The 26358-nt window shown below is 47.3% G+C and overlaps 2 protein-coding genes across 7 annotated transcripts in view; both read left to right on the top strand.

The window, feature by feature from the left end:
• Positions 1-26358, top strand: part of LOC131581151 (trifunctional purine biosynthetic protein adenosine-3-like) — a 310961-nt gene that overhangs the window by 241007 nt on the left and 43596 nt on the right. The window lies entirely within an intron of this gene.
• CLIC6 (chloride intracellular channel 6) lies at positions 1643-25127 on the top strand. 6 transcript variants are annotated; one of them, XM_058843146.1, is made up of 8 exons: positions 1643-3272; positions 3447-3536; positions 3582-4013; positions 20101-20210; positions 20430-20555; positions 21878-21984; positions 22640-22821; positions 24431-25126. In XM_058843146.1, the coding sequence occupies exons 1-8, from the start codon at positions 1734-1736 to the stop codon at positions 24590-24592; spliced, it is 2748 nt and encodes a 915-aa protein (XP_058699129.1). In that variant the 5' UTR covers positions 1643-1733; the 3' UTR covers positions 24593-25126. The 6 variants fall into 6 exon arrangements, with proteins under 6 accessions (XP_058699129.1, XP_058699102.1, XP_058699149.1 ...); XM_058843119.1 differs by having other exon boundaries at positions 3447-4013; positions 24431-25127; XM_058843166.1 differs by lacking the exon at positions 3447-3536.

The raw sequence follows: 26358 nt of genomic DNA, 5'->3' as shown, positions 1-26358 counted from the left end.
GGGAGCAGCTGGGACAGTGGGAGGTGGCCCTGCCATGGCAGGGAATTATCTATAATTTCCTCTCTGACCCAAACCTGGATATGTCCAACCTTCAGGCCAAGGGTTAAGAGCCTTTCAGAAAGGTGAGGATGAATAAATCAGTATTATCTCTCCAGAGGTCACCAAGTTGTGTCATTTTACTGATATCAAACCCTATAAGAGATAGGGGAAATAATTGCTCAGGATGGTTCCACCTGCAACACCTCCACTGGCAGGTGCTGAGTCCCTGCTCCTAAACCTTCATGAGCCTCTGTTCCTAAAACCTTCCAGGAACGTTTCTTCTGAGCACAGCGACCTCCATTCTTTTGTCTCGCTTGCAATGAACCTCCAGGCGAGCATCAAAGAGCTGCAGGATTGTTCTTTTCTTTGGCTGTTCATTGTTTATCAGGGCAGAGCGTTTGACCTCCCGCCATGATTTATTTTGTAGGATTTCCTGTTGGCTGAATCTTCCCCCTTCACACCCCTTCCAAACCCCTGTGTTCTATCCCTGCTCTGCCCCCTGTCAAATATAAAAAATGGGTTTATACACACAAATATAAAACTGTTTAACTGTTGGGGGGTTTAATTAGGATACCTCACTCCTGCCAGCCGACTCTGCCTCCGCTGTTCTGTCTGCACCTAGAAAATTAGGATTGTTTTCCTTACCCGAAGGAGAAGTTCTTTCTCTGCCCAGGACCCGGCGTTTCTCATCCCATTTAAACGCAATCTCGCAGAGCATCCTCGCACATGAACGAAAACCACTTCAAAGCATGCAAATCCAGGTCTTTCATTCTTTACAGAGTGTTGCGTTGTTCCCTTTTACATCTTTCGCGAGCCGATAAGGACACATTTCCCTTTTTAACAACCTTTGGAACACCCCTGTTCATCCGTGTTTTTAACAACCCGGGGCTATGCCAGTTCCAGCGCCTGAGCAGTGGTGTGGATGTACAGAGGATGTCTTGCTACATCTGATGTGGGAAATCAGCCTCACCCTCCTCAGCCCAGTGTGTGCCAGGCTGGGGGCAGCAGTGCCAGGGACACCCGGCCACAAAGGGGGTTTGGGGAGGTGGGGTGCGAGGGACATCCACACACACGCACAAAGAGAAGATTTTTGGCCACTCCGCAAAGGCTCCGGTGCCTGCGGGGCGGGGGTGGCCGGGGCAGCGCTCGGTGCCCCCCGTGGCTTCTGCACAGCGTGGCTGGGCTGGGGCTGTGCCCGGCCAGGAGCGGGACGGGGCAGGAGCTGTGCCCGGAGCGGGGCAGGGACTGTTCACGGGCAGGGACAGGAGCTGTGCCCGGAGAAGGGCAGTGCCCGGAGCGGGACAGGGGCTGTACCCGGGCAGGGACAGTGTCCGGGCAGGGACAGGAGCTGTGCCCGGAGCGGGGCAGGGGCTGTGCCCAGGCAGGGACAGTGTCCGGGCAAGGACAGGGGCTGTACCCCGGCAGGGACAGGAGCTATACCCGCGCAGGGGCAGTGCCCGGAGCGGGGCAGGGGCTGTTCACTGGCAGGGGCAGTTCACGGGCAGGGGCTGTACCCGGGCAGGGACAGCGCCCGGAGCGGGGCGGGCACAGGGGAGGAGCGCAGCCCCGGCCCCACCGCCCCGGGCCCCGCGCTGTCCCCGCCCCGTTCCCCCCGGCCGTGCCCGGCGCTGCTCCGCGGCCGCTCCGCTGCTCCGGCTCGTCCCGCGCGTCGCGGCGGTCCCGGGCAGCCCGGCATGGCGGAGAGCCCGGGGCGGCCCCCGGAGAGCAGCGATGTCCCGCGGGAGGGAGGCGAGGACGAGGCGGCGGCGGGGGGCGCTCGGGCCGGGCTGTGCCCCGAGGGCGCGGCCGAGCCCCCGGACGGGCCCGCGGAGCGGCCGCGGGTGAGCGCGGAGGCGGCGCCGGAGCCCCCCGGGACCGGCGACTCCCCCGACAGCCCGGGGACACCGAGCCCGGAGCGGCGGGAGCCCGGCGGGGACAGCCCGGGGGACCACGGGCAGCCGGACGGGGAGCCGGGGGCCGCGGGGGCGATGGACGGGCCCGAGGGCTCCGCGCCGGCCAGGGCAGAGCCCGAGGGAGAGGCGGTGGCAGCGGCGGCGGGGACGGAGCCTGAAGGGGCAGCCCCGGGGGGGACGGAGCCCGAGGACGCGGCCGCGGTTCCGACGGAGGCGGCGAAGGAAGAGGCAGCCCCGGAGCCCGAGAACGGCGCCGTGGCCCCGGCGGGGACGCAGCCCGAGGATGTGGGGGTGGCCCCGGCGGGGACGGAGCCCCAGGTGACCGAGGCGGTGAGGGAGGAAGCCCCGACGGAAGGAGAGCCCGGGGAAGCAGAGGCGACAGAGCCATCGAGGACAGAGCCCGGGGAAGCAGAGGCGGCAGAACCATCGAGGACAGAGCCCGCAGAGGCGCTAGGACAGACGGTCCCAGAGGGAACAGAGCCCGAGGAGGCTGTCGCGACAGCCCCGTCCGGGACAGACGCCGAGGAAGCTCTGAGAGAGGAAACCCCGTCGGGGACAGTCCCTGAAGATGCGGTGCAAGAGGCAGCCCCGACAGAGCCCGAGGAGGCTGCGGCGACAGCTCCAGCGGGGACAGTCCCCGAGGATGAGGATGCGGTGCAGGAGGCAGCCCCGGCTGATGTGGCAGTCCCCGAAAAGGCGCTGGGGACAGTCCCTACGGGTGAGGTGCAGGAGGCAGCCCCGGCTGGGACAGTCCCTGAGGAAGGCGCGGCCCCGGTGGGGACAGACCCCGAGGGTGAGGTGCAGGAGGCAGCTCAGGCAGGGACAATCTCTGAGGAGGCGCTGGGGACAGTCCCTGAGGATGCGGTGCAGGAGGAAACCGCATCTGGGACAGTCCCCAGGGAGGTGTTGGGGACAGTCCCCAAGCATGAGGTGCGGGACATAGCCCCGGCAGGGACGGTCCCTGAGGATGCGGTGCAGGAGGCAGCTCCAGCAGGGACAATCCCGAAAGATGCGGTGCAGGAGGAAACCCAGTCTGGGACAGTCCCCAAAGATGAGGTGCGGGAGGAAGCTCCAGCAGGGTCCGAGGATGCGGTGCAGGAGGCAGCCCCGGCAGGGACAGTCCCCAAGGATGAGGTGCGGGAGGAAGCTCCAGCAGGGACAGTCCCTGAGGAGGCGTTGGGGACAATCCCCAAGGATGGGGTGCATCAGGAAACTCCAGCAGGGACGGTCCCCGGGGATGCGGTGCAAGAGGCAGTTCCAGTCCCTGAGGATGAGGCGCAGGAGGAAGCTCCAGCAGATGTGACAGTCCCCAGGGATGAGGTGCAGGAGGAAACCCTGGCAGGGACAGTCCCTGAGGATGAGGTGCAGGACGCAGCCCCCGCAGGGACGGTCCGCAAGGATGAGGTGCAGGAGGCAGCCCCGGTTTCTGGGACAGTCCCCAGGGATGAGGTGCAGGAGGAAGCTAGAGCAGATGTGACAGTCCCCGAGAATGAGGTGCAGGAGGAAGCTCCAGCAGATGTGACAGTCCCCAGGGATGCGGTGCAAGAAGCAGTTCCAGCAGATGTGACAGTCCCCAGGGATGCGGTGCAAGAAGCAGTTCCAGCAGATGTGACAGTCCCCAGGGATGAGGTGCAGGAGGCAGTTCCAGTCCCCAGGGATGAGGTGCAGGAGGCAGCCCCGGTTTCTGGGACAGTCCCCAGGGATGCGGTGCAGGACGCAGCCCCCGCAGGCTCGGTCCCTGCGGAGCGGAGCGCGGATGCTGCCGAGAGCCGCGGGGCAGCGCAGGTGGCCTTGCCCGCCCAAGGGGTCCCCGCTGGCGCTCCCCGGTCCCCGGGCGGCCCCGGTGGCGATGCGGAGCGGGGACCGGCAGCGGGGACAGGAGCCCCGGGGCCAGCGGGCAGCGGGAGCCCCGGCCCCGAGAGCGGCTGGGATGCGGAGGATCGGAGCCTGAACGGGGAGCGGCACCGGGCGCTGCTCCGGGAGGACGGGACGGGCTCGCCGAGCGCCCTGGAGGAGGAGGAGGAGGAGAAGCAGGAACACGACATCTCCCTCTTCGTCAAGGTAGGCGTGAGGGGCTGCCGGGGAATCTCCGTAGGGAATCTCCTCTTCCAGGATCCCTGTGGTGAGAGGCATTTAAATGTGGCCTGGCTAAGGTGATTTGGTTATTAACGCCCGATGTAAACTTGTCTCTGACCCCTCATCCCTTCAGGAAACATAAGGAGTTCTCCGTGCATTTTCAGATGTCCAAAATGCAGGGAGAGGGGTTCTCATCATAGGGGCTGACAGGGAAGAGCCTGGGAAATGTCGTTTCAAAGGTGATGCTGGGATTTTCTAACACGAATTACGGGTGACATTCAGAGAATCGTCCCAAATTTTGGCTGAATTCACAGTCAGTAAAGAGCATCCCTTGTAATTGTCCCGTTCGTGTTTGTTTGAAGGGAAGATCTGGGTTACAGGGAAATGGGGGGGAAAAAAGGGGGGAAACCAAAACTAATTTGTGGTATTTTATTGAGTAAACCTTTCTATCCTATGCCTGGAATCCCACCAAAATTCCTGAGATTTGGCATGGGAATAGCAGCCATCCACACAGTCTTTATCAGATGGTGATTTTCAGTGTGCAGAGAGCATCTGGAGGTGATTTCTTCCCTCTTCTCTGAGCCCTCTGGACTAAAATGTGGAGCAGGGTGGGATAAACATAAAGCTAAGGAAATAAACCTGGGGAAGCAGAAGGCATTTGGGACCTTCTCCTCTAGAAACCATCCCATCCTCTACCTCCTGAGCTGGCTGAGGCTGCTTCTGCCAGCCAGAATTGACATTAAAATGAAAATTAGAATTAAAACTTGGTGCCTTCCACTCTATGGGAGAAAAACATGGCCAAAATGAGAGAGCAGCCTAGAGAATAAGAGCACTTGTTGTGACTCCGTGGTCCCCAAATATTTGGATTAAATGTGGGCTTTGAGAATATTTGTGAATTAATAAAGGCAGAAGGAGAAGGGAGGAGCATTTTTGTGATGGGTTTGATATTGGTAATTTAAGAATGCGTAGAAAACAATCCAGCTGCTTTTCTAATTATTTCTGTATTACAAAGCTTGAGTATTTTAGCCTCACCTGGAGCTGGATTTTTGTAGTTTGGATTGGATTTGTTTTTAGTTACAGGTTGGCACGAGTTTCTCCAGGAAAAGGGGAAAAAAAAGCCAAATGGCACCAAAATGGCCATGCCATGGTTTGATAGCACAATACAAATACAGAGAAAAAAATAAATTCCTAAGTGGGAGAAAATGCACAAGAAAACAACACAGGAATAGTGCTGAAATAATCCTGGCAGTTCCCCTTCGAGGGAATTTTATCCTAGGTCAGGCCAACATTAAAATGCTCGGTGCTCTGTCAGTGATAATGTTCTAAGAAGCATCAGCCTCAGGGGAAAAAAAACCCTGGAAGAACAAAACATCAGAATTCCCTTGAGGCTTTCCCTGGCTGCTCCCTGATTTCCATTTGCCCATGGAACAATAGCAGTTATTTTCTTTAGATAAGAATACCCATTATTCCAGGTGTTTCAAAGGTAAATTTCCCCAAAGGTCATCCTGATCTCCTTTCCTTGGGAATTCAGTGTCCCTGGTACCTTGTGCTCTCTGCTCCTCAAGGGCTTTTTACCCCTCTCTGTAGCAAAAGCCTTTTATTGATCAGAAAACTTCTGTAAATGTCCACATTTATTTGTTTTTAACCATTTGAATATACCTGAATTCTCACCAAAATTCACTCCATTAATTTTATGCAATAGAACATTTATCTAAGACTTAAGAGTTTATTTCTAAGTTGAAATGATTTAATTATTTATAGATGGAAAATTCAACAGAATCACAACTGATTCTTCCAAAAAAATTCCAAAGATTCCTAAAGATTTCCCTGTACCACAAACACTTGGCCAAACAACCCAGTTGGAGCACAAGGCCTTGCTCATCTCCCAAAACATTTCTTCTTCATTTTCAGGGTTAAATGGATTTTAGTCAAAGCTGACCATGAGCACAAGGTGATAGATTTTATCCAAGGAAAAGCAGGGGGATTTATCCAGTTTGGATAAATCATTTATCTGCATTCAGAGGATGATTTCATTCCCATCAGAGCCAAGGGTTATTTATCTGCAGCAGAATTTCCTTGCCCCTCTCCTGAGATATCCTTGAGTGACTTTACACTGAGCTGTGCAGAGTTACAGAAAGGACTAAAAAATGAGAAAGGAAAAGCTTTTCTGGGAGTACAGAAATGGGAACAACTCCATCCCTGCCTCCAGAGTCTGTGCCCCCAGCTTAAATGGGAATGGGAGTTTCCTACAAAAAGAAAAAATAAAAAAAAAGTCTTCTTTTGTCTGATGTGGTGAATCTGGGCCTTAAATAGAACTTAAATTATAAAGTAGCAGCTGAGCTGTGAGTGCTGTAGGTAAGAATTTCTCACCCTCAGCTGCCTGGAACACCTGGATTCCCATTGAGTGGAGTTTGTGCTGCACCTGGTGCTTGCTGTAAACTTTGGCATTGGCATCACTGAGCAGGTGCTGGTGCTGAAAATCTTGATTTTTCCACCTCACTCAGGGTGTAACTGATTGAGGTGAGTGGGGTTTATACAGCCAATAACTGCTGTGTCCAAATCCAGGTGGGCAGCTGTTTATGGACCTTTTTTTAGTGCAGATTCACCCCAGGAGCTCAGTATTTCAATGATCTCAATAAGTGAAATTAAAGATTTCTGTGGGCAGAGTTCCACCAGCTCCACAAACAGGGTTCTGCTCCCTTCTCTTCACTCCCTGTTTTTATCCTTCCTGAGCTCCACTCCTTGGATCTTCTTCAGGACCTCAGGTGCCACATCACTGCCACTTGAAAAGAAAAGTTAAGATTTAACTTTAAAAATCCTGTCATTTAAAATCCTGTCATATTTCTGTAAGTTGCTCCCCTCCACCATTCCTTTGGATATTTTCATTTGCATCTTCAATGAGACCTTTTTGCTTTTTTAACTGAGGACTTCTGAAAGCTTTGGGCTGGGGACAAGGTGGGCATGGGGCACAGCTGGGACTCCATGGGCTGGGAGGGCTTTTCCAGCCTCAGGAATTCAGGGATTCAGTGAAAGTTATCCCAGAAATAAAAAAAAAAGGTTATAAAGTTCTGCCCAGCAGGACCAGCACAGCCCCAGGGCTGTGTGATTTGGGCTCCTTGGCTGCACAAAAAGCACCAAAGCAGCATTTCTTCCAAAGCAGGAAGCTAGCTCCCCTCCTGTGGGTGTTTGCTCTCTCACAGCTCCCTTTGAGTGGTTTTTTCAGCTGGAATATGGCAATTCCAGGTTCCCTAAAGCAGCTTAAGAGGAACTGGCATTCCGAATTCCGCTGGGAACTCTCCGGGTTGTTGGGTGTACTGGGGGCACCGTGAGCAGCAGCTTTTCTGGGGATGAGATGGGATTTGAGGTCCTTTCCAACCCAAACCTTTCTGTGATTCCAGGAATGGCTGAGGGAGCTGGGAAAGGGGCTCAGCCTGGAGAAAAAGAGGCTCAGGGGGATCCTTCTACAACTCCCTGCCAGGAGGGGCAGTGAGGGGGGTCGGGTTCTGCTGCTGTGTCCCAGGGCTCCAAATGGCCCTAAATGGCACCAGGAGAGGGGCAGATTGGAGATCACAACAAAAATTTTCCCTGTGAAAGCGGTCAGGCCTTGGGATGAGCTGCCCAGGGAGGTTTGGAGTCACTGGAAGTGTCCCAGAGGAGTCTGGATGTGGCCCTTGGGGACAGGGTTTGGGGTGATGCTGCTGGGGCTGGGTGATCCTCAAGGGCTTTTCCCACCTTGGTGATTCCTGGGATTTAGACAACTGACAGCCCAACCTCCCTTCCCAGGTTGACATAAATCCACAGATAGAAATCAGTGATCAGAAATATGAAGTTGCATCTAAGTTATTTTTTGTATGGTTTAGCCAGAATCAATGATTGGTTTGGGTTGGAAAGGGCCTCAAAGCCCATCCCATAGGGACAACTTCCACTATCCCACATTGTTCCAAGCCCTGTCCAACCTGGCCCTGGACAATTCCAGGGATAAGGGAACCACAACCTCTTTGGGTAAATACCTGCTGGAATCATTCTTTACTGGTGTTTTGGAAATGTTAAATCTCCATGTTCCCCCAGGCCTGTCCAGGCCTCAGGCCTCTCTTCACTCCCAGGGCTGATCTCAGTGGTTTGAAGGTTGGTTTTAAGAAAAAGAAAAATAAAAAAAATTAAAAATAAATTGAAAGAAGTCAAGGTCTTCAAAGCTTCCTGGCCCTATTCCTATTTTTATTTCCTCCCAGCTGACTGCTGCAGTAAAGCCCCACACCATGTGTTTTGCTTTAAGCACAAGCTTAAAATCACGTGCTGTGTAAGCCCTTCATTAAACAGGGAACCCTCTCCTGATCCAAGCCCAGGGCACAGCTTGGATTTTGTGCTGGCTGGAACCAGCAGAGTCTCCTGATGAGATCAGCCAGCTGCCCAAATTCCACCCATGGAGCCTGTGCTCCTGCATTTTGTCTTTATAAAACCTGTTCTCACCTGTGGGCAGCACAGAACAGGGCCAAGGGGAGAAGTTTTCCTTGTGATCTCAGTCCCTGGTGTCTGAAATTAAACTTCAGTCCCTAAATCCTGTTAGAAAACCTCAGCCTTCCTCTGGAACTTCCCTGGAAGTGTTTCCTCTGGATGTGGGACATGGTTGAGAGGTTGTGATGGTGGCACTGGATGAGTTTGGAGGGCTCTTCCAAATGTGATCATTTGGGGATGAGGGGATTATCCTGCAGCTCTGCCAGGGACTTTTCACTCTGCCTGTTCAATCTGAAGCTTGATTGATGTTTTCTGTAAAAGAACAACAAACCAGTCTAGAGAACTCAAGGCATTCACAAATATAAAACATTAGAGTGTGGGGAATGATTTTCTGGAAAGTGATTTGACCAATAACTTGGAAAATATAACTATACTAAAATCCAATTATTAAAAACATCAGGGGAAACTTTGAAAAGAGCCTTCTTTAAACAAAAAAATTGCAGTAGAAGGTATCCCTGCCCATGGCAGGGGTTTGGAATGAGATGATCTTTAAGGTCCTTCCAACCCAAACCATTCTGGGATTCCATCAGTGAGATTTTTATGGAAATACCACCTGCCAGTGTAAGGCCTTTCTGCCAGTGTTGTGTGCAAATCCATATTTATGACTCTTTGTTAGTTTAAATTCTGTGAAGCAGAAGTGATAATGGAAGTTCTCAGCATGCCCAGGATTTTTCAGGATGTTTATTCCTGGTGATTGCAGTTTTAGTTTTTAACCAGAGAGAGCTGGGAAAGGGAATCAGAGAAAGGAAAAATTAAGAGTTGATGGAAGGGGAAGTGAAGTGTGGAGACTTCCTCCTGTGCCATCACTGAGTTTATTCCCTATTTTTCCCCTGGAAAGGTTCTACAGCTTCCTCTTTTTTTTCCCCTGAGTGTTTTGGGGCACTGAGCAGGGAATGGGAACAGCCCTGAGGCTGCCAGAGCTCCACCAGGGATGCCCAGGCTGGGATTTTTGGGGGGTCTATGCAGGGCCAGGGCTGGCACTGGATGATCCCTTCCAGCTCAGGATATTCCCTGATTATTTAAAATTTAATTGCTTGTCCCCCTGCCTCTGCCCAAGTCTTCACCCTTGGGAAGGTGACCCAAAATCTCCTTGCTGAGGTGATAAAATGTCCCCCTGTGATAAGGCCCTGACTGCATTTCCATTTGCAATGTCTGATTATTTCCTGATAAAAACTCAACTCAATGACTCCATTCCAGTTGCTCTCAATGACAGCACTGTCAGCACTGAAAGGTTTTAATTCCTTCCTCAAAATACCGAATTTCTCCAAGGAAACTGCTTTGACAGCCTGGCACTGCTGTTGCAGGCAGAAGGACAAAGGTGGAATTTCTCTTTTTGTTTCATTTCTCTCCTTGTGCTGAAATTTGAGCACATGTAAGAATATTGCACATATTCAGAAATGGAGTTTTCAGAGCTCAGAGTCAAACAGCAGAACAGGAGCAGTGAAAGCAAAGCCTTCTCTGAGTTATTCAGATGGGGCAGGTACAAACAAGTTAAACATTGGCTCAAATTGCAGGAAAATTCCCATTTGTGTCTTGGTGAATCATTGACATTTCCCTGGTGGCTGCTTTGGAAATGGTTTTTAAAAGCTCTTAGAGAAGAGGAGCGTTTGTAAATACAAAAAAAAACCTAAAAATAATAAAAAAATTTAAAATAATAAAAAAATAAATCAGTTTTTTTATAATGGAGCAGGTGAAACTCAAAACAGGGCCCAAATATACCCAAAAGACTTCAACATTTTGGAGCCTGTGGAAAAAAAAGCCACCAGCAAGGCCATCAGCTCCCTCTGCCAGGAGCTCCAAGGGGATTCTCCAGGATCTGGGATCACAGGGACAATCCTGTCCACGAAGATCATCCAGTGGGTTTTAAATAGCATTCCTGCAGTGAATCATTAAAAGCTCTATTTTAATTAGCAATGCTGTGTTTCTCCTCATTTCCCAAAGAAGGGAGGTGCTGGGAAGAGCAGGATGGAGAATAACCTGGAATTGGAATTTAATCTGGGAATGGAAGGTCCTTTTATTCCATTTTTAAATGTTCTTGGAGGGCACCTTCCCACTGCAGCTGACAGGATTTATTTTATTCTATGTGGACCAAAAGATCACAAATTCTTGGAGGTGAAAAAAACTCCCCTCTTCTTTTAATATTTCACTTTTACCTCTTGATTTAAATTAGGAATATTATTGGCAAAGTATTTTCTACCTGAAACTGTACAAAATAACTTCTTTATCTGACTATTTCTTATTTCTTTACTTATTGGTTTCCAGCACAAATCACAGGTATTTTATACATATAATCTATATATATTGTTTTGTTTCTATGTATTGCATACCATTTATATATATTAACTTATATTTATAATTTCAGTTCTTACTGTATTTACTACATAAAATTTACGTAATAATTTTATACACATCTATAAAATTGATATACACATCAATTTAGATATAATTTTATATAATACAAAAATAAATACATATATATAGAATATATATAATATATATATTATATATATTATATATATAATAAATAAGTTTATAAATAAACTTATATATTATATAATATATAATATAACTTATCATTTATAACTTATCATTTATAGCTTTTTATCTATATAGAAGTATATAGATAGTTTTTATATAATTTTATATAATACAAAAATAAATAAATGTATAATATATAAAATAAATAAGTTTATAAAGGAACTTATATATTATATAATATATAATATAACTTATAATTTATAACTTATCATTTATAGCTTTTTATCTATATAGAAGTATATAGATAGTTTTTATATAATTTTATATAATACAAAAATAAATAAATGTATAATATATATAATAAATAAGTTTATAAAGGAACTTATATATTATATAATATATAATATAACTTATCATTTATAACTTATCATTTATAGCTTTTTATCTATATAGAAGTATATAGATAGTTTTTATATATTTTTCTTTTACAGTTTTTTTATTTAGCTTGAAGCAGCCCAGCTGTGTTGCAGGGTCACTAAAAGTGCAGTGTAAAACAGGATGTATCACAGAAATTCCCTTTAATCCGTTTTTCCCAGCCCTATAACATATTCAGGAATATAAAACCCTTTTGTTGAAGTAATTCCCTACAAGAATTTCCGAGGGATGTGAAGGTTTTTTGTCTCCAGGTTGAGCTGGCGCCTCGCCACGTTATTAAACGGGGATTAGGAATAGCAGGGAGGGATTTAAGGATAATTCCTGTAACAGGATAAATGGGTAATAGCATTTGGGCTGCTGCTTGTGACCTGGGAATGTTCCCAGGGACTCAAACCCTGCGGAATTCCCGGCGCGGGGAAGTTTGGGAATCGCTGCTGGGAGATCCAAACCACTGACCTGGAACTGGGCGGCGTCTCCTGGCTCTGATTCCCCCTCTGGGTTTGCTTAAAAAGCTCAAGGTTTGCTTCTTCTCCTGGCAAGGGCTTGAAAATAATCTTGAAAATTCAAATTAAAGATTGGATAAGGCTCAAAGGGAGTGATCAGAGGGCTGAGCTGGCCTTGGACACTCCCAGGGATGCTCTCCCACCCTCACAGGGAGGAATTTCCTTCCAAAATCATCCTAAAATCATTCTAAAATTATCCTAAAATAATTCTAAAATCATCCTAAAATCATTCTAAAATCATCCTAAAATCATTCTAAAATCATTCTAAAATTATCCTAAAATAATTCTAAAATCATCCTAAAATCATCCTAAAATCATTCTAAAATTATCCTAAAATAATTCTAAAATCATCCTAAAATCACCCTAAAATCACCCTAAAATCACCCTAAAATCACCCTAAAATCATCCTAAAATCATCCTAAAATAATCCCAAAATCATCCTAAAATCATTCTAAAATAATTCTAAAATTATCCTAAAATCATTCTAAAATCATTCTAAAATTATCCTAAAATCATCCTAAAATCACCCTAAAATCATTCTAAAATCATCCTAAAATCATTCTAAAATCATCCTAAAATCACCCTAAAATCATTCTAAAATCATCCTAAAATCATCCTAAAATCACCCTAAAATCATTCTAAAATTATCCTAAAATCATTCTAAAATCATCCTAAAATCATCCTAAAATCATTCTAAAATCATTCTAAAATCATTCTAAAATCATTCTTCTGACAAGAATTTATTTTCATCATCTGCTGAAAAAGCAACCAAATGGTGATGACTCCAATCAGCTGGAGGTGGAGTGAAGCACAAACCAAGGATGACTCAAAATTCAAATCAAAATTGCAAAATGGCAATTACTCCTGCAGGAGAAAGATATTCCCAAATTGGGCAAGATTAATTTCAATTTTGCTGAAGTGCAGCTCAAGTTTTTCAGTCTTTCAGTCCACAATTTCATTTCCCCATTTATTTTTCCATTTCATTTTCCCTGCACTGCCCCAGGCTCTGCTAAATCCTGGAGTTACTGCAGTGGCTTTAAATGCAGGTCTGGTGTAGGGAGACACATTAGAGAAAAGAAACCTGAAATTTGAATTTTTCCTTTGTAGTTTCATGGATTTTAGGGATTTTTATTTTTTTTTTTAATTATTTTTTAATAAATTCATGTGACACCATGAGGGGCCTGGCCCAAGACAACAGCAGAGTTGTAACATCACAGAATTTGTTCATTTTCCTCTTTTGTAAAGAGTGCCTTCACACATAAATTTAACTTTTCATCTCTTAATTGTAAATAAGGTGAATGGTACTAAACCACAGCCTCTAAAAATGCAATCCAAGACATCTCACATTTTAATTTTCACCTGCTCTCCCTTGGTTTTTGCTCACTTTATAGAATTATCATTTAATAGTTCATTTATTTATAACATTTATCAGAACTGGAAGGGTGTGGAAATGTTGGGCAGGTTTTAATATCAAAATCAAATTTAAGTGGGTATTTGATCTAAGTAGCAGGACTGAGTTTGGGCCTTTTGTTTCTCATTATTTATAAAGCACCTGCTCAAAGGTAAAAAGCTGAGGGCCACAAAGTTGTTTCTTAATGAAGGAGAATTTCTCCCTCAAAAACATTTAATGAATTACAGGGTGATTAAGTTAATTTCTGCAGTAATTACTTACCCAGCAGCCCGTGGGGAGTAAATAAAGCAGGGAGAGAAGAAATGTTCTGTGTCCTGAGCTGGCTCTGGGCACACAGGGGAGAGAGGGAGTTGGATCCAGAGGGAAAATCCTTCCCTGGGAGGGTGAAAAGGCTCTGGAATAAAATTCCCAAAAAGCTGGGGCTGCCCCTGGATCCCTGGCAGTGCCCAAGGCCAGGCTGGACATTGGGAGCTCCTGGGACAGTGGGAGGTGTCCCTGCCATGGCAGGGCTGGCACTGGATGAGTTTTAGGTTCCTTTCCAAACCATTCCATAATTCTATGAAATTACAGCTTCAGCCTCATCTTCCTCTCTGCTGTCTAGAGAGAATTAGAATTTCCAGTTGGTGTCACCCCCTTGAGCTGGGAGCTCTGCTCAGTACAGGAGAACAGGGCTGAGGGAGACATCCCATAAATATCCAACCCTTTTTTAATCCTGATCGTGGCCTGAGCACCAGGAGCATTCCAAGAACAATTTCTAATTAAGAGCTTTATTGAACATACAAGTCATGAAATCTAAAATAAAACAACGGCAGTAAATTGACTCCAACTCTGCATGAAAGCAAGAATATCAAATTCCAGAAACAGAATGGGAAGGCTTAAAAAAGAATTGTTGGTTATTAGGAGATAATCAATGGCCAGGATAAACCTGGCCAAGATTTAAAATGTCAGGGAGCAATTTTGGAGTCTGAGACACAGAGTGTGAGCCCTTGTTCCTGATGCTGAGCTCTGAGATCCAGAAAAACACTGAATTTCATACAATATGAAATTAATGAGCATCTTTTCATGGTGATACATAAAAACAACTGTTAAAGTGAGATAGGAAAAGCTAAAAGTGTGAGTGTGTAAATTACAGAGTTTTTTTAAGTCATTGGGTGAAAAAGTTCAAGTTTAAAATGGTTTAGAGAGCAGAAGACAAGATGGAGGGTTTAGAATGTTGTTTCTTTTCCTTCTTCTTTCTTCTTCATCTTCTTCTTCCAGAGGTTTTTGGGTACTAGTGAGTGATTGGATAGAAAATGTCACAGTGCAGCACTCAGGTGTTGGGTCATCGGGTCATTAATTAAAATAATTTACGTGTCTCTTGTTAATTGGGTAAGAATGAGTATAAAGATGAAAGAACTGAGTGGTTCAGGGCCATTCTGTGCTTTCAGAGCACAAAGTGAGGCACAAAGTGAGGCACAAAGTGAGGCACAAGGCCATTTTTGTACCATCAGAAAGAAATGAGCCAGATTGCAGTGAATTAAACTTGTGCAGGAAGTCTGGAGAGAGCTGCCAGGTTTTGTGATAACATCCCAATAAACAGGAGAAACAAAATCCCAACGAGCTTTGGAGTTTGTGTCCTGACCTGGAGAACTGAGATAAACAGAATTCCAGTGAGGGAATATCCCAAAGGAACTGGGATAAACAGAATTCCAGTGAGGGAACATCCCAAAGGAACTGAGATAAACAGAATTCCAGTGAGGGAATATCCCAAAGGAACTGAGATAAACAGAATTCCAGTGAGGGAATATCCCAAAGGAACTGAGATAAACAGAATTCCAGTGAGGGAACATCCCCAAGGAACTGGGATAAACAGAATTCCAGTGAGGGAACATCCCAAAGGAACTGGGATAAACAGAATTCCCAGTGAGGGAACATCCCCAAGGAGAGCTCAGAGGAGACTGAGAAATCCAGGAGTGAAAAAAAAATCACAGAAGAAGCAGAATCAAGAGAGAGAAAAAAGGAACAAAAAGAATTTTTAAAAAGTTACAAGCAAGAGTTTCCTGATTTGTGCAGGTGGGATCAGAGCAGCCCTGCCCTGGCTCAGTTTGATGCTCTGTTTGAGATAAACTCAACCTTGAGCCAATTCTCCTGATCCCTGATCAGCAGCACCCAGCTCAGAGCAGCCCTGTGCTCACTAAAGCTCTGCAGGTGCAAAGTTAATTCCTTCCATCACCTTTGGTGGAAAGTTAATTCCTTTTATCACCTTCAGCTGCTCTGGATTCCTTTCATCCCCTTCCCCTTGGTGTCTCTTTTAGGCCCAGCTTTGACCAAAAGCTTTTAATCTACACAGGGTTTAATAAAAACACTTCCAAAAACCCTCTGGTATTCCCACACCCCTGCTAATGGTCTGTGAATGGAATTTCTGTTTGATTTGAAGTCAGGAGCAGACTCCTCACTTAAAAAAATATTATTTAAATACTCCTCATTCCGTGTTTGTTCAGTACTGAGTGCCTGGAAGCTGCTCCAAAGTTTTCTTTCCCTATGAAGAAAATAAAACTTCCCTTTCCCTTTTCTCTGTGAGGGTGGTGAGGCCCTGGAATGGAATTCCCAGAGAAGCTGTGGCTGCCCCATCCCTGCAAGTGCCCAAGACCAACTTAAATAAAACTTGGAGCAACCTGGGATAGTGGAAAGGGTTTATTTTGTTCTTAAATTAAAAAAAAATGAAGGGAAAATATATATTTTTTTTAACCTGAAGGAGTGTCCAGCTGCTGTTTTCACACCTCTCTTGTTGAACTTCCCTTTGGGAATGTCACACTCAGCAAGAGTCACCCCTGGAAGTACCAAAAATGAAATTTATCTGCAGAAAACACCAGCTACATTTTAAACATGGGGAATTTTTTTCCTGCTTTTTGGCTGAGGAAATAAACAGCAGCTGAAATATCTGATTTTTGAGTTGGATATTGGTGGGTAGGCAGAGCTCTGGAGCTGTTGAAAAACATTGGAATAATAAGTGACAAAATTGGTACTTTTTCCCTGAAAATGTATTTTTAATTGCTCCTGTTGTATCTTAAAATTCAGCCTGGAATTCCAATTTCAGCATCTCGAGTTCTCTCAAGAGCAACATTTCAAGCCCAGTAGGTGGCATCAAAAGGATTCTGTAAAATTCAGGGTTTGGGTGTTTGTTCTCCAGCCTGAGGCCATGGAATGAAAACAGAAAATTCCAGGTGATCTCTTCTTGTCAAAAGCTTTGGGTTGGATGTGATCTGACCCAAATATAACATAAAATGTTAATAAGTGCATTAGAGTTGCATTGAGTGAACAAAAATTAATTGAAATTTTAATTTTTATGATTTTTTTAACAGCAGTATTATTGCCAGACAGAAGTAATTTTGGATTTTTAAAAGGTTTTATACAGACACTATATAATTTTAATATGTTAAAATTATTTTTATATATTTTTCATGGAATCACAGAGTGCTTCATGTTGGGAGGGACCTTAAGGATCATCCAGTGTCACCCCCTGCCACAGGCAGGGACATCTCCCACTGTCCCAGGGTGCTCCAGCCTGGCCTTGGACTCTTCCAGGGATGGAGGGGGGCATTTAAAATCAAAGAAAAATTAAAATTAAACCTTATCTTTAATATTTTATTTTAATTTTTTTTAGTTAAAAGAGGGTATCTGTCACAGCACACTGTAAAAACACAATTGTGTCTAGAAAAAAAGACATTTTTAGGGTGTGGAAAACACCAGGAGGGGGCTGAGGGAGCTGGGAAAGGGGCTCAGCCTGGAGCAAAGGAGGCTCAGGGGGCCCTTGTGGCTCTGCACAAGTCCCTGGCAGGAGGGGACAGGGAAAGGAGGAGAGGAAATGGCCTCAAATGGCACCAGGAGAGGCTCAGGTTGGAGATTTGGAAAGAAAATTTATCTGGAAAAGCGGTCAGGCCTTGGGATGAGCTGCCCAGGGAGGTTTGGAGTCGCTGTCCCTGGGGGAGTGTGGATGTGGCCCTTGGGGACAGGGTTTGGGGTGATGCTGGGAGGGGCTGGGTGGTCCTGGAAGGTTCTTCCCTCCTCAGTAATTCTGGGATTCTGTGCTCACTCTGAGCTGGGATCAGCAGAATCCCTCAGACTGTCCCTGTCAGAGCTCACATCCCTGGGGGTGTCACCGAGGCCTCTCCCTGTCCCCTCCCTGCATCCTCAGGAGCTCCCTTGGTCACCTCAGCTGCCCAAAGTGCCTCAGTCCCTCTGATTTTCTTCACTCTCCAGCGCAGAGGAGGCCCAGGGAGCAGAGTACCCAGAGAGGCTGTGGATTCCCCAGCCCTGGAAAGGCCCAGGGCCAGTTTGGATGGAGTTTGGAGCAGCTGGGACAGTGGGAGGTGTCCCTGCCATGGCAGGGGTGGCTCTGGGTGGGCTTTGGGATCCCTCCCCATCCAAACCAGCGTGGGACCATGTTGGGTACACAGCAAGGACAGCAGGATCGTGGCAACTCCTCCATTTCCAGAGATGCAGCTGGGAAGGAGCTGCTGGGATCCAGCTCCTCTCCAGATGCACCTGCCTGCTCCTCCAGACAGGGCCCATCCCCAGGGGTGTCCCCAGGCTGCTGTTTCTCCCTGGCACAGGGTGAGGGTGCCCATCCCAGCACCGAGGGGTCCCCACGAGCCTCCTCCCCTCCTCTGCCCTTCAGGGTGAGTAACATCAGAGGCAGCACAAAGCCAAATGGAGCTGTTGTGCATTCAGCTCCTTTCTAAGCCATGCTGGCAGCGTTTCAGGATCATTTTTTGCAAGATCCACAGCAGTTCTGTGTGTCCTGGCTGCCAGCAGCTGCTCTGAGTAGGAGGAAAACCACAATGGCAGCTTTTGAGCAGCTCTCAGCTTTGCCACCTACAAACAAAGCTTTCCTGATAGAAACCAGGCTTTTCCAGCCCAGCAGTCCAGCTGTTACAGCATTTTTGAGAGTTCTCATTCCCCTAGCAGTGCTGGAGGCACTCCTGGTTTTCCTGGTGCTTGTGGGGCACAGAGCACAGGGATTTACCCAGGGAGATTCCTCAGGTTCAGAGGGAGAAGCAGAATTTATCCAGTCCTTGCCATGCACCCCTCCAGCTCCTGCCTGCTCCAGGCCAGGCCCTTTTTTCCAGCCATCGAGCTCTTTGTGAAGGTGAGCACTGTGTGGTGTGTTGGTTTATGTGGAGGAGCTTTTGCTGCTGTATTTGAGATTTGTTTGATAGTTTTGTGTCACGGTGACACCGGTGCTTGGCTTCTTTTCCCCAGGACTGAGAGGCAGTTTTCTCGTGTTCGGGCTCTGCTGTTTATTCTTTCCTTATCTATATTACATACACACAAAGAGCTCCACACACTAAGACAATAATAGGAAAATGGAGAGGTGAAGAAACTCTCCAAAGCCTTTTGTGTGTCTGTTTACCCAATAATCAAATGCCAAGTCATTTATTTTCTTTAGTGACCCCATGACCCAACACCTGTGTGCTGCAATGTGGATTTCTTTATCCAATCCCCTCATATTACCCAAAAACATAAAGAAGGAGAAGGAGAAGGAGAAGGAGAAGGAGAAGGAGAAGGAGAAGGAGAAGGAGAAGGAGAAGGAGAAGGAGAAGGAGAAGGAGAAGGAGAAGGAGAAGGAGAAGGAGAAGGAGAAGAACAAGAACATGAACAAGAACAAGAACAAGAACAAGAACAAGAAGAAACACAAGAAGAAGGACAAGAAGAAGAAGAAGAAGAAGAAGAAGAAGAAGAACAAGAAGAAGAAGAAGAACAAGAAGAAGAACAAGAACAAGAACAAGAACAAGAAGGACAAGAAGAAGAACAACAACAACAACAAGGACAAGGAGAAGAAGAAGAACAAGAAGAAGAACAAGAAGAAGAACAAGAAGAAGAAGAAGAACAAGAAGAAGAAGAAGAACAAGAAGAGACAACACCCCAAAGTCTCCATGTTGAATTCACTTATAACTAAAACTCCAAATTCTACTTTTTCACCCAGTGATTCAGGATAACTCTAACTTGCACACTCACATTCCCAGTTTATTTACTTTAGAAGGTGTCTCCGTGGTTTTAGGCTAAACTTGGTGCTCTCTTGGGTGTCAGAGCCTCTCAGCACAGATAAAGGAATATTTCCCGTGCCTCTGACTCCAAAAGCATTGAGTGAGGGAAACAGGACAAACAGAACTGGTTTGATTCGTGTCTTGTTGGGTTATAAGGGCTGCAAACCTTAAAGAATTAACCTATTAACTGTAAGGCACTGGGGTTTTAATACTCCTGCCCCTGATTTAATCTAAATTTTAAAGCTGTGTTTTAGGAGAATCATGTGAAGGGCTTAAAAATGAAACCCCCAGTCTCTTGCAGTGTTACACGAAATCTCACTCAGCAGAACCTCTGCAAGACTTTGCCTCATTTTAACAAAGCCTCTTAACAAATTGCAATATAAATTATCTCAGAGCAACAGTTCATAGCCACCTTCTTCAGGGTTTCAGCCCTTTGGGTTGATAATAATTGATTATTATCAATAATAATTGATTTATTCTGCTTGTTCCCTTCAGTGCTTTAAACATCATATATCTCTGTTTAGGCTGATAAATATTTCTCTGTTTCTTTCCTGTGCTCATAAACTGATTGAACTCATTTTAATCTTGCAGTGACTCGTGCAGATTTGTGTCCACATAGATAAATGAGGTGGAGGCTGTTTCCTTTGGAGGGACTGCTGTGATTTATACACAGATGTGTTTATAATTTGTAATTTTTCCAATTGTAGGCTGGCAGTGATGGGGAAAGTATTGGGAACTGCCCGTTCTCTCAGCGCCTCTTTATGATCCTGTGGCTCAAAGGTGTCATATTTAATGTCACAACTGTGGATCTGAAAAGGTGAGATTGTGCCTTTTAATTCTGAGATTTTACCTTTGTAGCACAACTGTTCCAAAACAAGGATTTTAAAGGGTGACTCTTTTCTGCCAGCCTGGGAGAGCTGGGTGTGTCCAGCCTGGAGAAGAAGCAGTTCTGAGGAGACCTCAGAGTCCCTTCCAGTGCCTAAAGGGGCTCAGAAAAAGGAGGGAGAGGAACTTTTCATGGCTTTTTCTTTCCCAGAAAACCTGCAGACCTGCAGAACCTGGCCCCAGGCACCAACCCCCCGTTCATGACCTTTGATGGGGAAGTGAAAACCGACGTCAACAAGATCGAGGAGTTCTTGGAGGAAAAGCTGGCGCCGCCCCGGTACCGCATTCCCGCTCCCCTCAGGGGGCTGCACATGGGGGGATCCCCAGGGGCTGCTCCAGCCCAGGGGTGACTTTGAACAGAGCTGGAGCTGGGGGTGTCACTGGGGTGTCCCCAGGTTGTCCCCAAGTCACGGCTGTGCCGCTCCCACTGCTGTCCTTCATCCCGAGCTCGCTGCTGGGTCATTCCCAGGGCATGGAATCCATCCTGTGGAAACCTGGGGGCTGCTGCTGAAACCTTTTCCCTGCTTGAGGCTCCCCCTTCACACCACACAAATAATTGTTCTTCCTGAGCAAAGGGAGGTGGAAGCTCAGGGAAACCTCGCTGCTCTCTAAAACCACCTGAAGGACACTGCAGTGAGGTGGGGTCGGGCTCTTCTGCCATGTCCCAAGTGAAGGCATGAGAGGAAATGGCCTCGAGTTATGCCAAGGGAGGTTCAGATTGGAGACTGGAAAAAGATTTTCCATTCAAGAGTGGTCAGGCATTGGAATGAGCTGCCCAGGGTGGATCAGCATCTCTGGCAGTGTTCATCTGTGGCCCTTGGGGAGGGGGTTTGGGGTGGGGATGGTGGGACTGGATGGTGCTGGAGGTGTTTTCCAGCCCTGGTGATTCTGGGATTCTGTGAAGCCGAGGGCAGTGAGCACCTCGTGCACAGTGGATGTGCTGGGGCTCTTTCAGAGTGTCCACGTGGGTCCATCAGGCTGCACAAGGGTCTGAGTTTTGGATTTGGCCTCCCCCATCCAAGCAGCTCTTCCCACCTCGCCCCAAACCCCTCTGCCCTCCGTTGTCCCAGCATTGTGTTCCCTACCCCACAGAGCTTTTCTCCTCTGGGATATCAGTCCCCTCCTTGCACTCCCTTCTCAAGCAGCCAATCCTGACTTAAACCAGGGAAGCAGCTGCTTGCTTCCAGTTTGTCCCATTTTTATGCATCCCTGGCAGCTCCAGCTCCTGGAATGGTGCTGTCAGCTTGCTGATGCCCCGTGTGAGCTGGGCCAGGAGCCTGAGAGGAGCAGCAGCTCCTTCAAGTGGGGATTTTCCCTCCAGGAACCACATTCCAGGCAGCCTCACCACTGGAGGAGAAAGCCTGGAAGACACCCTGGGATATTTGGGCGGTGCTTGCAGCAATAAGCCTCATTTCCCATTGTCCCCAGGAAAAGATTATTTAGGTAGGGTTTAAAATAAGTAATTTTTAGTTTAGGATGGTTCCCTTTGAGTCCTGTGTGGCTCTGTGTGGTCACCCTACAAACAAATGTGTATTAATTACTGGAGACAAAAATAAAAGATAATTGAGTCACTTCTTTTTATTTCCCTGAACTTCTCAGGTATCCCAAACTTGCACCGAAGCACCCCGAGTCGAACTCTGCAGGAAATGACGTCTTTGCAAAATTCTCTGCGTTTATAAAGAACCCAAGAAAAGATGCAAATGAAAGTAGGTGCTGCAGTCCTGTTGTCAGCCCTGGGAGGGAGAAACCAGACCTGTGCAGTTGTAGGACACTGTTGGAGATGTCCCATTTCCAGCTCAGGTTAAACAGGGATATTCCAGAGTGTGGAGGCTTTGGAAATTTGTGCCTCCTTTAATCGAGGATTCCAGGAGTTGGTGAAAGCAAATACTGCTGTGCCCATGGGATCACCAATTCCACCTCACTCCTTCAGCTCGGGGTCTGGGAGGCTGCACCTTCCCCACAGCTTTGCCAAAAGCCCTCTGGAAGTGAGAGATTCCCTATCTCCAGAAATAATGAGGACTCCAGCCCCTTGGCACATCCCTAAAGCAGGACCCTCATGAATGGCTCTAGGCTGGAGGAAGGCAGGGTGAGATGAAACATTAGGGAGAAATCCTCTCCTGGGAGAGAGGGTTTGAGGAGCCATTCCTGGTAACGTGGCCCCAGGATGGTTTTTCCCAGAACTGCCTTTAGCTCCTTAGAGCCCTTATCCCAGCATTAAGGTTTAAGCCTGGGATCAAGGAATTGCAGGAGTTGGCACAGCCAGATGTCTGGGCTGCTGCCAGGAGACAGGATGCAGGAGTCGCTCGGTGTCACAGGGACCTTGGTACAGGCTTGAATGATCTTTTTATTGTCTTAACCCAGATTTGGAAAAATCTTTGCTTAAAGCCCTGAAGAAGCTGGACAACTATTTAAATAGCCCCTTGCCCGATGAAATCGATGCTTACAGCACGGAGGAGATCACTGTTTCCAGCCGGAAATTCCTGGATGGAGATGAGCTCACTTTAGCAGATTGCAACCTCCTACCAAAGCTCCACATAATCAAGGTTTGCATTTGCTTTTTTAGCCTCCTGGAGAGAAGGGAAGCACAGCAGCTGAAATGCTTTTCTAGATGGCAGAGGGATCCTTTCCCTGAGTGCACACCCAGGGACACTGAGGCCATTTCCTTGCAGCACAGCCAGGGTGATCCTCACTTGGATGGCTGCAGGTCTGCAGGGGCTGTTTCATATCTGTGCTGTGACTGCAGTGGCTGAGCTTCTCACAGCCAAAGGGGTGAAATGAGTGCTGAATTCAGGGCTGCAGAGAAGTGTTCTCATCTGCACTTCACATGCAAAGTGCACATCACCACAGCCAAGGAAGGTTATTGTATTGTCCATCCCAATTTCTGTCTCTTCCATGTTTCATTTCCAATTCTGACAGGGTGACCTCCATTCACTGCCTCTTAGGCAAGGCTCCAAGTGTCCTCTTGCAGGGTTCTGGAGCATCCACACACACCTGAACAGCTCCAGTGGCCTGGGACTGGTGTGGTCACAGCCTACAATGATGGAGAGGGATTTTCACAAAGGCCTGGAGGGCCAGGAGCCAGGGAATGGCTGCCAGTGGCAGAGGGCAGGGCTGGATCTTGGGATCTTGGGCAGGAATTGTTCCCTGGCAGGGTGGGCAGGGGCTGGGATGGAATTGCCAGAGCAGCTGGGGCTGCCCCTGGATCCCTGGCAGTGCCCAAGGCCAGGCTGGACATTGGGAGCAGCTGGGACAGTGGGAGGTGTCCCTGCCATGGCAGGGGTGGAACAAGATGAGCTTTAAGGTCCCTCCAACCCAAACCATTCTGTAATTCTGGGATTCTGGGATTCTGGGATTCTACTCTGCAAGGCTCTGGAAGAGAAATGACCACACTGGAATTCCATTGATTTTCAAACAAGGTCACTTTAGGAAGTTTCCTGTTACACTCCCGCTCTGTCAGAGGAAGAGGGGATCCCATCGCTTTCCAACACCTCCACCAGTGAAAACTTTTCCCAGCCATCTCCTGGCTGATCCTATCACAGACAGCAGCCAGGGATGAGCCCTTTCCCACACTCAGGCACAGAAAACCTTGGGAAGCAGCCACGGGGGAGAATCCCCTCGGGTCAGGTGAATGCCTGGAGAAGGACAGAGGAGGGAATGCCACCCTGTCACATCAGCCTTGCTCCCTGCAGGCAGGGATTAGGGCTCAGCCAGGAGTTGTCTGCCCTGATCATTTGAAATGAAGGGGTTTAATTCAATCTTTTCCTATTTCACTGAAAGCTTCCAAGTATGGGCCAATTTATTCCTGTAGGATTATTCTGTTAATTCTGGTTTAACTTTGCTGGGTTAAACTGTATCTCTTCCAGTTTGTTCTACTGCTCCACATGGCTTTGCATAACTTTAGCAAGATATATAGATATAGACACAAACAAATCCTTTAAAGGGAGTTCAGCAGCTTCCTTCATCCCATGTCTTCTTTTTACGTCTTTCCCTCTTCTTTCCCAACACCACCAGACTCACAAACTTGAAATGAAAACTGGGCATAAAGAGTAGGCTTGGGATGTTTGGGATTTTGCACATTATATGTGTAATGATGTTTTTCTTTTCTTTTTTCTTTTCTTTTTTCTTTTCTTTTTTCTTTTCTTTTAATGAAAGGTCGTTGCAAAAAAATACCGAAATTTTCATTTCCCACCCGAAATGACAGGGATTTCCAGATACTTGAAAAACGCGTATGCGAGAGATGAATTTACAAACACGTGCCCTGCTGACCAGGAGATTGAATATGCATATTTGGATGTGGCAAAAAGAATGAAGTAGCCAGAAGATGCCTCTGTTTATTGTTTCTGTGATGGGCAACAGCCAAGCTGGGAAAGCAAAAACCAGCAGAGATTCTGCGGTGTGATTTTAAGTTCTGCTATTGGCCAATCCTTTTATAATGATTGTATTGCATTATTTACTCCTTCTTAAATTGTGTGTGTGTGTCTTTGTGTGTCTTGCATGCTGGAAAGTCAGTAGTTATTCCAAGGAAAAGGCATCCATCGATAGTAAAGATTTGTAGGATTTTGGGAAGCAGTGTAGGTCACACAATTACAGCAATACCAGTCTAAATTGCTGCATTTTGGGATGAAATAGGCCTGTTGGAACACCTTGAACATGCTGACCCTAGTCTCTGCTTCACAATTCTGGCCAAAATTCACCTTTGACTGGATGGTTTCTATCTGCTTCACTGCCCTGAACGAGCAGCCCCTGAGTGACCCAGGGGAGAGCCGAACCTGCAGCTGGGACCACACCTGATGTCCCCCAGGCCTCTCCTGTGGGCTGGAGCCTCGCAGGGCAGCTCCACCAAGAACAATTCCTTTGCCCATTGCAGGAGTCTCCTTTGCTGTGGAAAAGAATGAAAGAAAGAAAGGAGAATTGCTGCCTTCCCCTCTCTCAGGGCTGCAGAAGTGCCCAAACCTTCACCTGCTGCTCCCACAGAGAGGAACGCTGGCCTAGGGACTCTCTGCTCTTGGATATTGGGCAAGGGAGGGAGGAGACACTGGGCTGTCCCTGGGGACACAAGAAATGGGTGAACATCCAGTCCAAATACTCTCATGTGGCATTTGTCACCCTGCAGTGATTCTTATTTGCTTTTGGAAAGCAGAGAGGAGGAGGAGGAGGAGAGGGCCTAAGAAAGGAAGAATCCTTCTGTACCCCCTGCCAGGAGGGGCTGGCAGGTGCGGGTGGGGTCCTGCTCCCAGAGAACAGCAACAGGACAAGGGGAAACGGGCTCAGGCTGGGCCAGGGGAGGCTCAGGGTGGACAGCAGCAGGAATTTGCCCATGGAAAGGGAGCTCAGGCCTTGGCAGGGGCTGCCCAGGGAGCTTTGCAGTGCCCATCCCTGGAGGTGCCCAAGGAAGGGCTGGACGTGGCACTCAGGGCTCTGCCCTGGGGACAAGGTGGGCATCGGGCTGCCCAGCCCTGCTGCAAAGGCTTCCCAGCACACTTCTCTCTCAGCCCTGCTGCAAAGGCTTCCCAGCACACTTCTCTCTCAGCCCTGCTGCAAAGGCTTCCCAGCACACTTCTCTCTCAGCCCTGCTGCAAAGGCTTCCCAGCACACTTCTCTCTCAGCCGGCCTCAACGGGCGCCTTTCGTTTGCCTGCAGAGAGCAGGGCCAGCCCTGCCCTGCCGGCCCAGCCGGGAACTCTCCCGCTGCCGCTGGGGCTCAGCACTCCCTGCTCACAGGGGACTCACTGGCACCCAGCGTCAGAACACACGGGGACCTCGCACAGACAGCACAGCAAATCTGGAGACGCTTTTCTGGGGCCTTACAAACCTGCTTAGCAAAAATAGACAAATTCTTCTCTTACTCCAACAGGGTTCTCTCTTTATCTAGAAATTTTCTGGGACATTATAATATGTCATAATTAATCATATTTTTTATTCATATTTTTATATCAGAGACTGTAGTAGAAATATACAATATATAAAAATACTAATTATATGCTAATTTAACTATTCATTAAATTTTATCATTTATGTATTCCTAAATTTTTATTCTCATTCTGCTAATCTTCTTATAAACTCCTTCTATATACTTTTTAA

Source organism: Poecile atricapillus, chromosome 1, assembly GCF_030490865.1.
Source record: "Poecile atricapillus isolate bPoeAtr1 chromosome 1, bPoeAtr1.hap1, whole genome shotgun sequence".
In the NCBI taxonomy this organism is placed as follows: domain Eukaryota; kingdom Metazoa; phylum Chordata; class Aves; order Passeriformes; family Paridae; genus Poecile; species Poecile atricapillus.
Note: the sequence above shows the minus strand (reverse complement) of the source record. Positions and strands in the feature narration are given on the sequence as shown.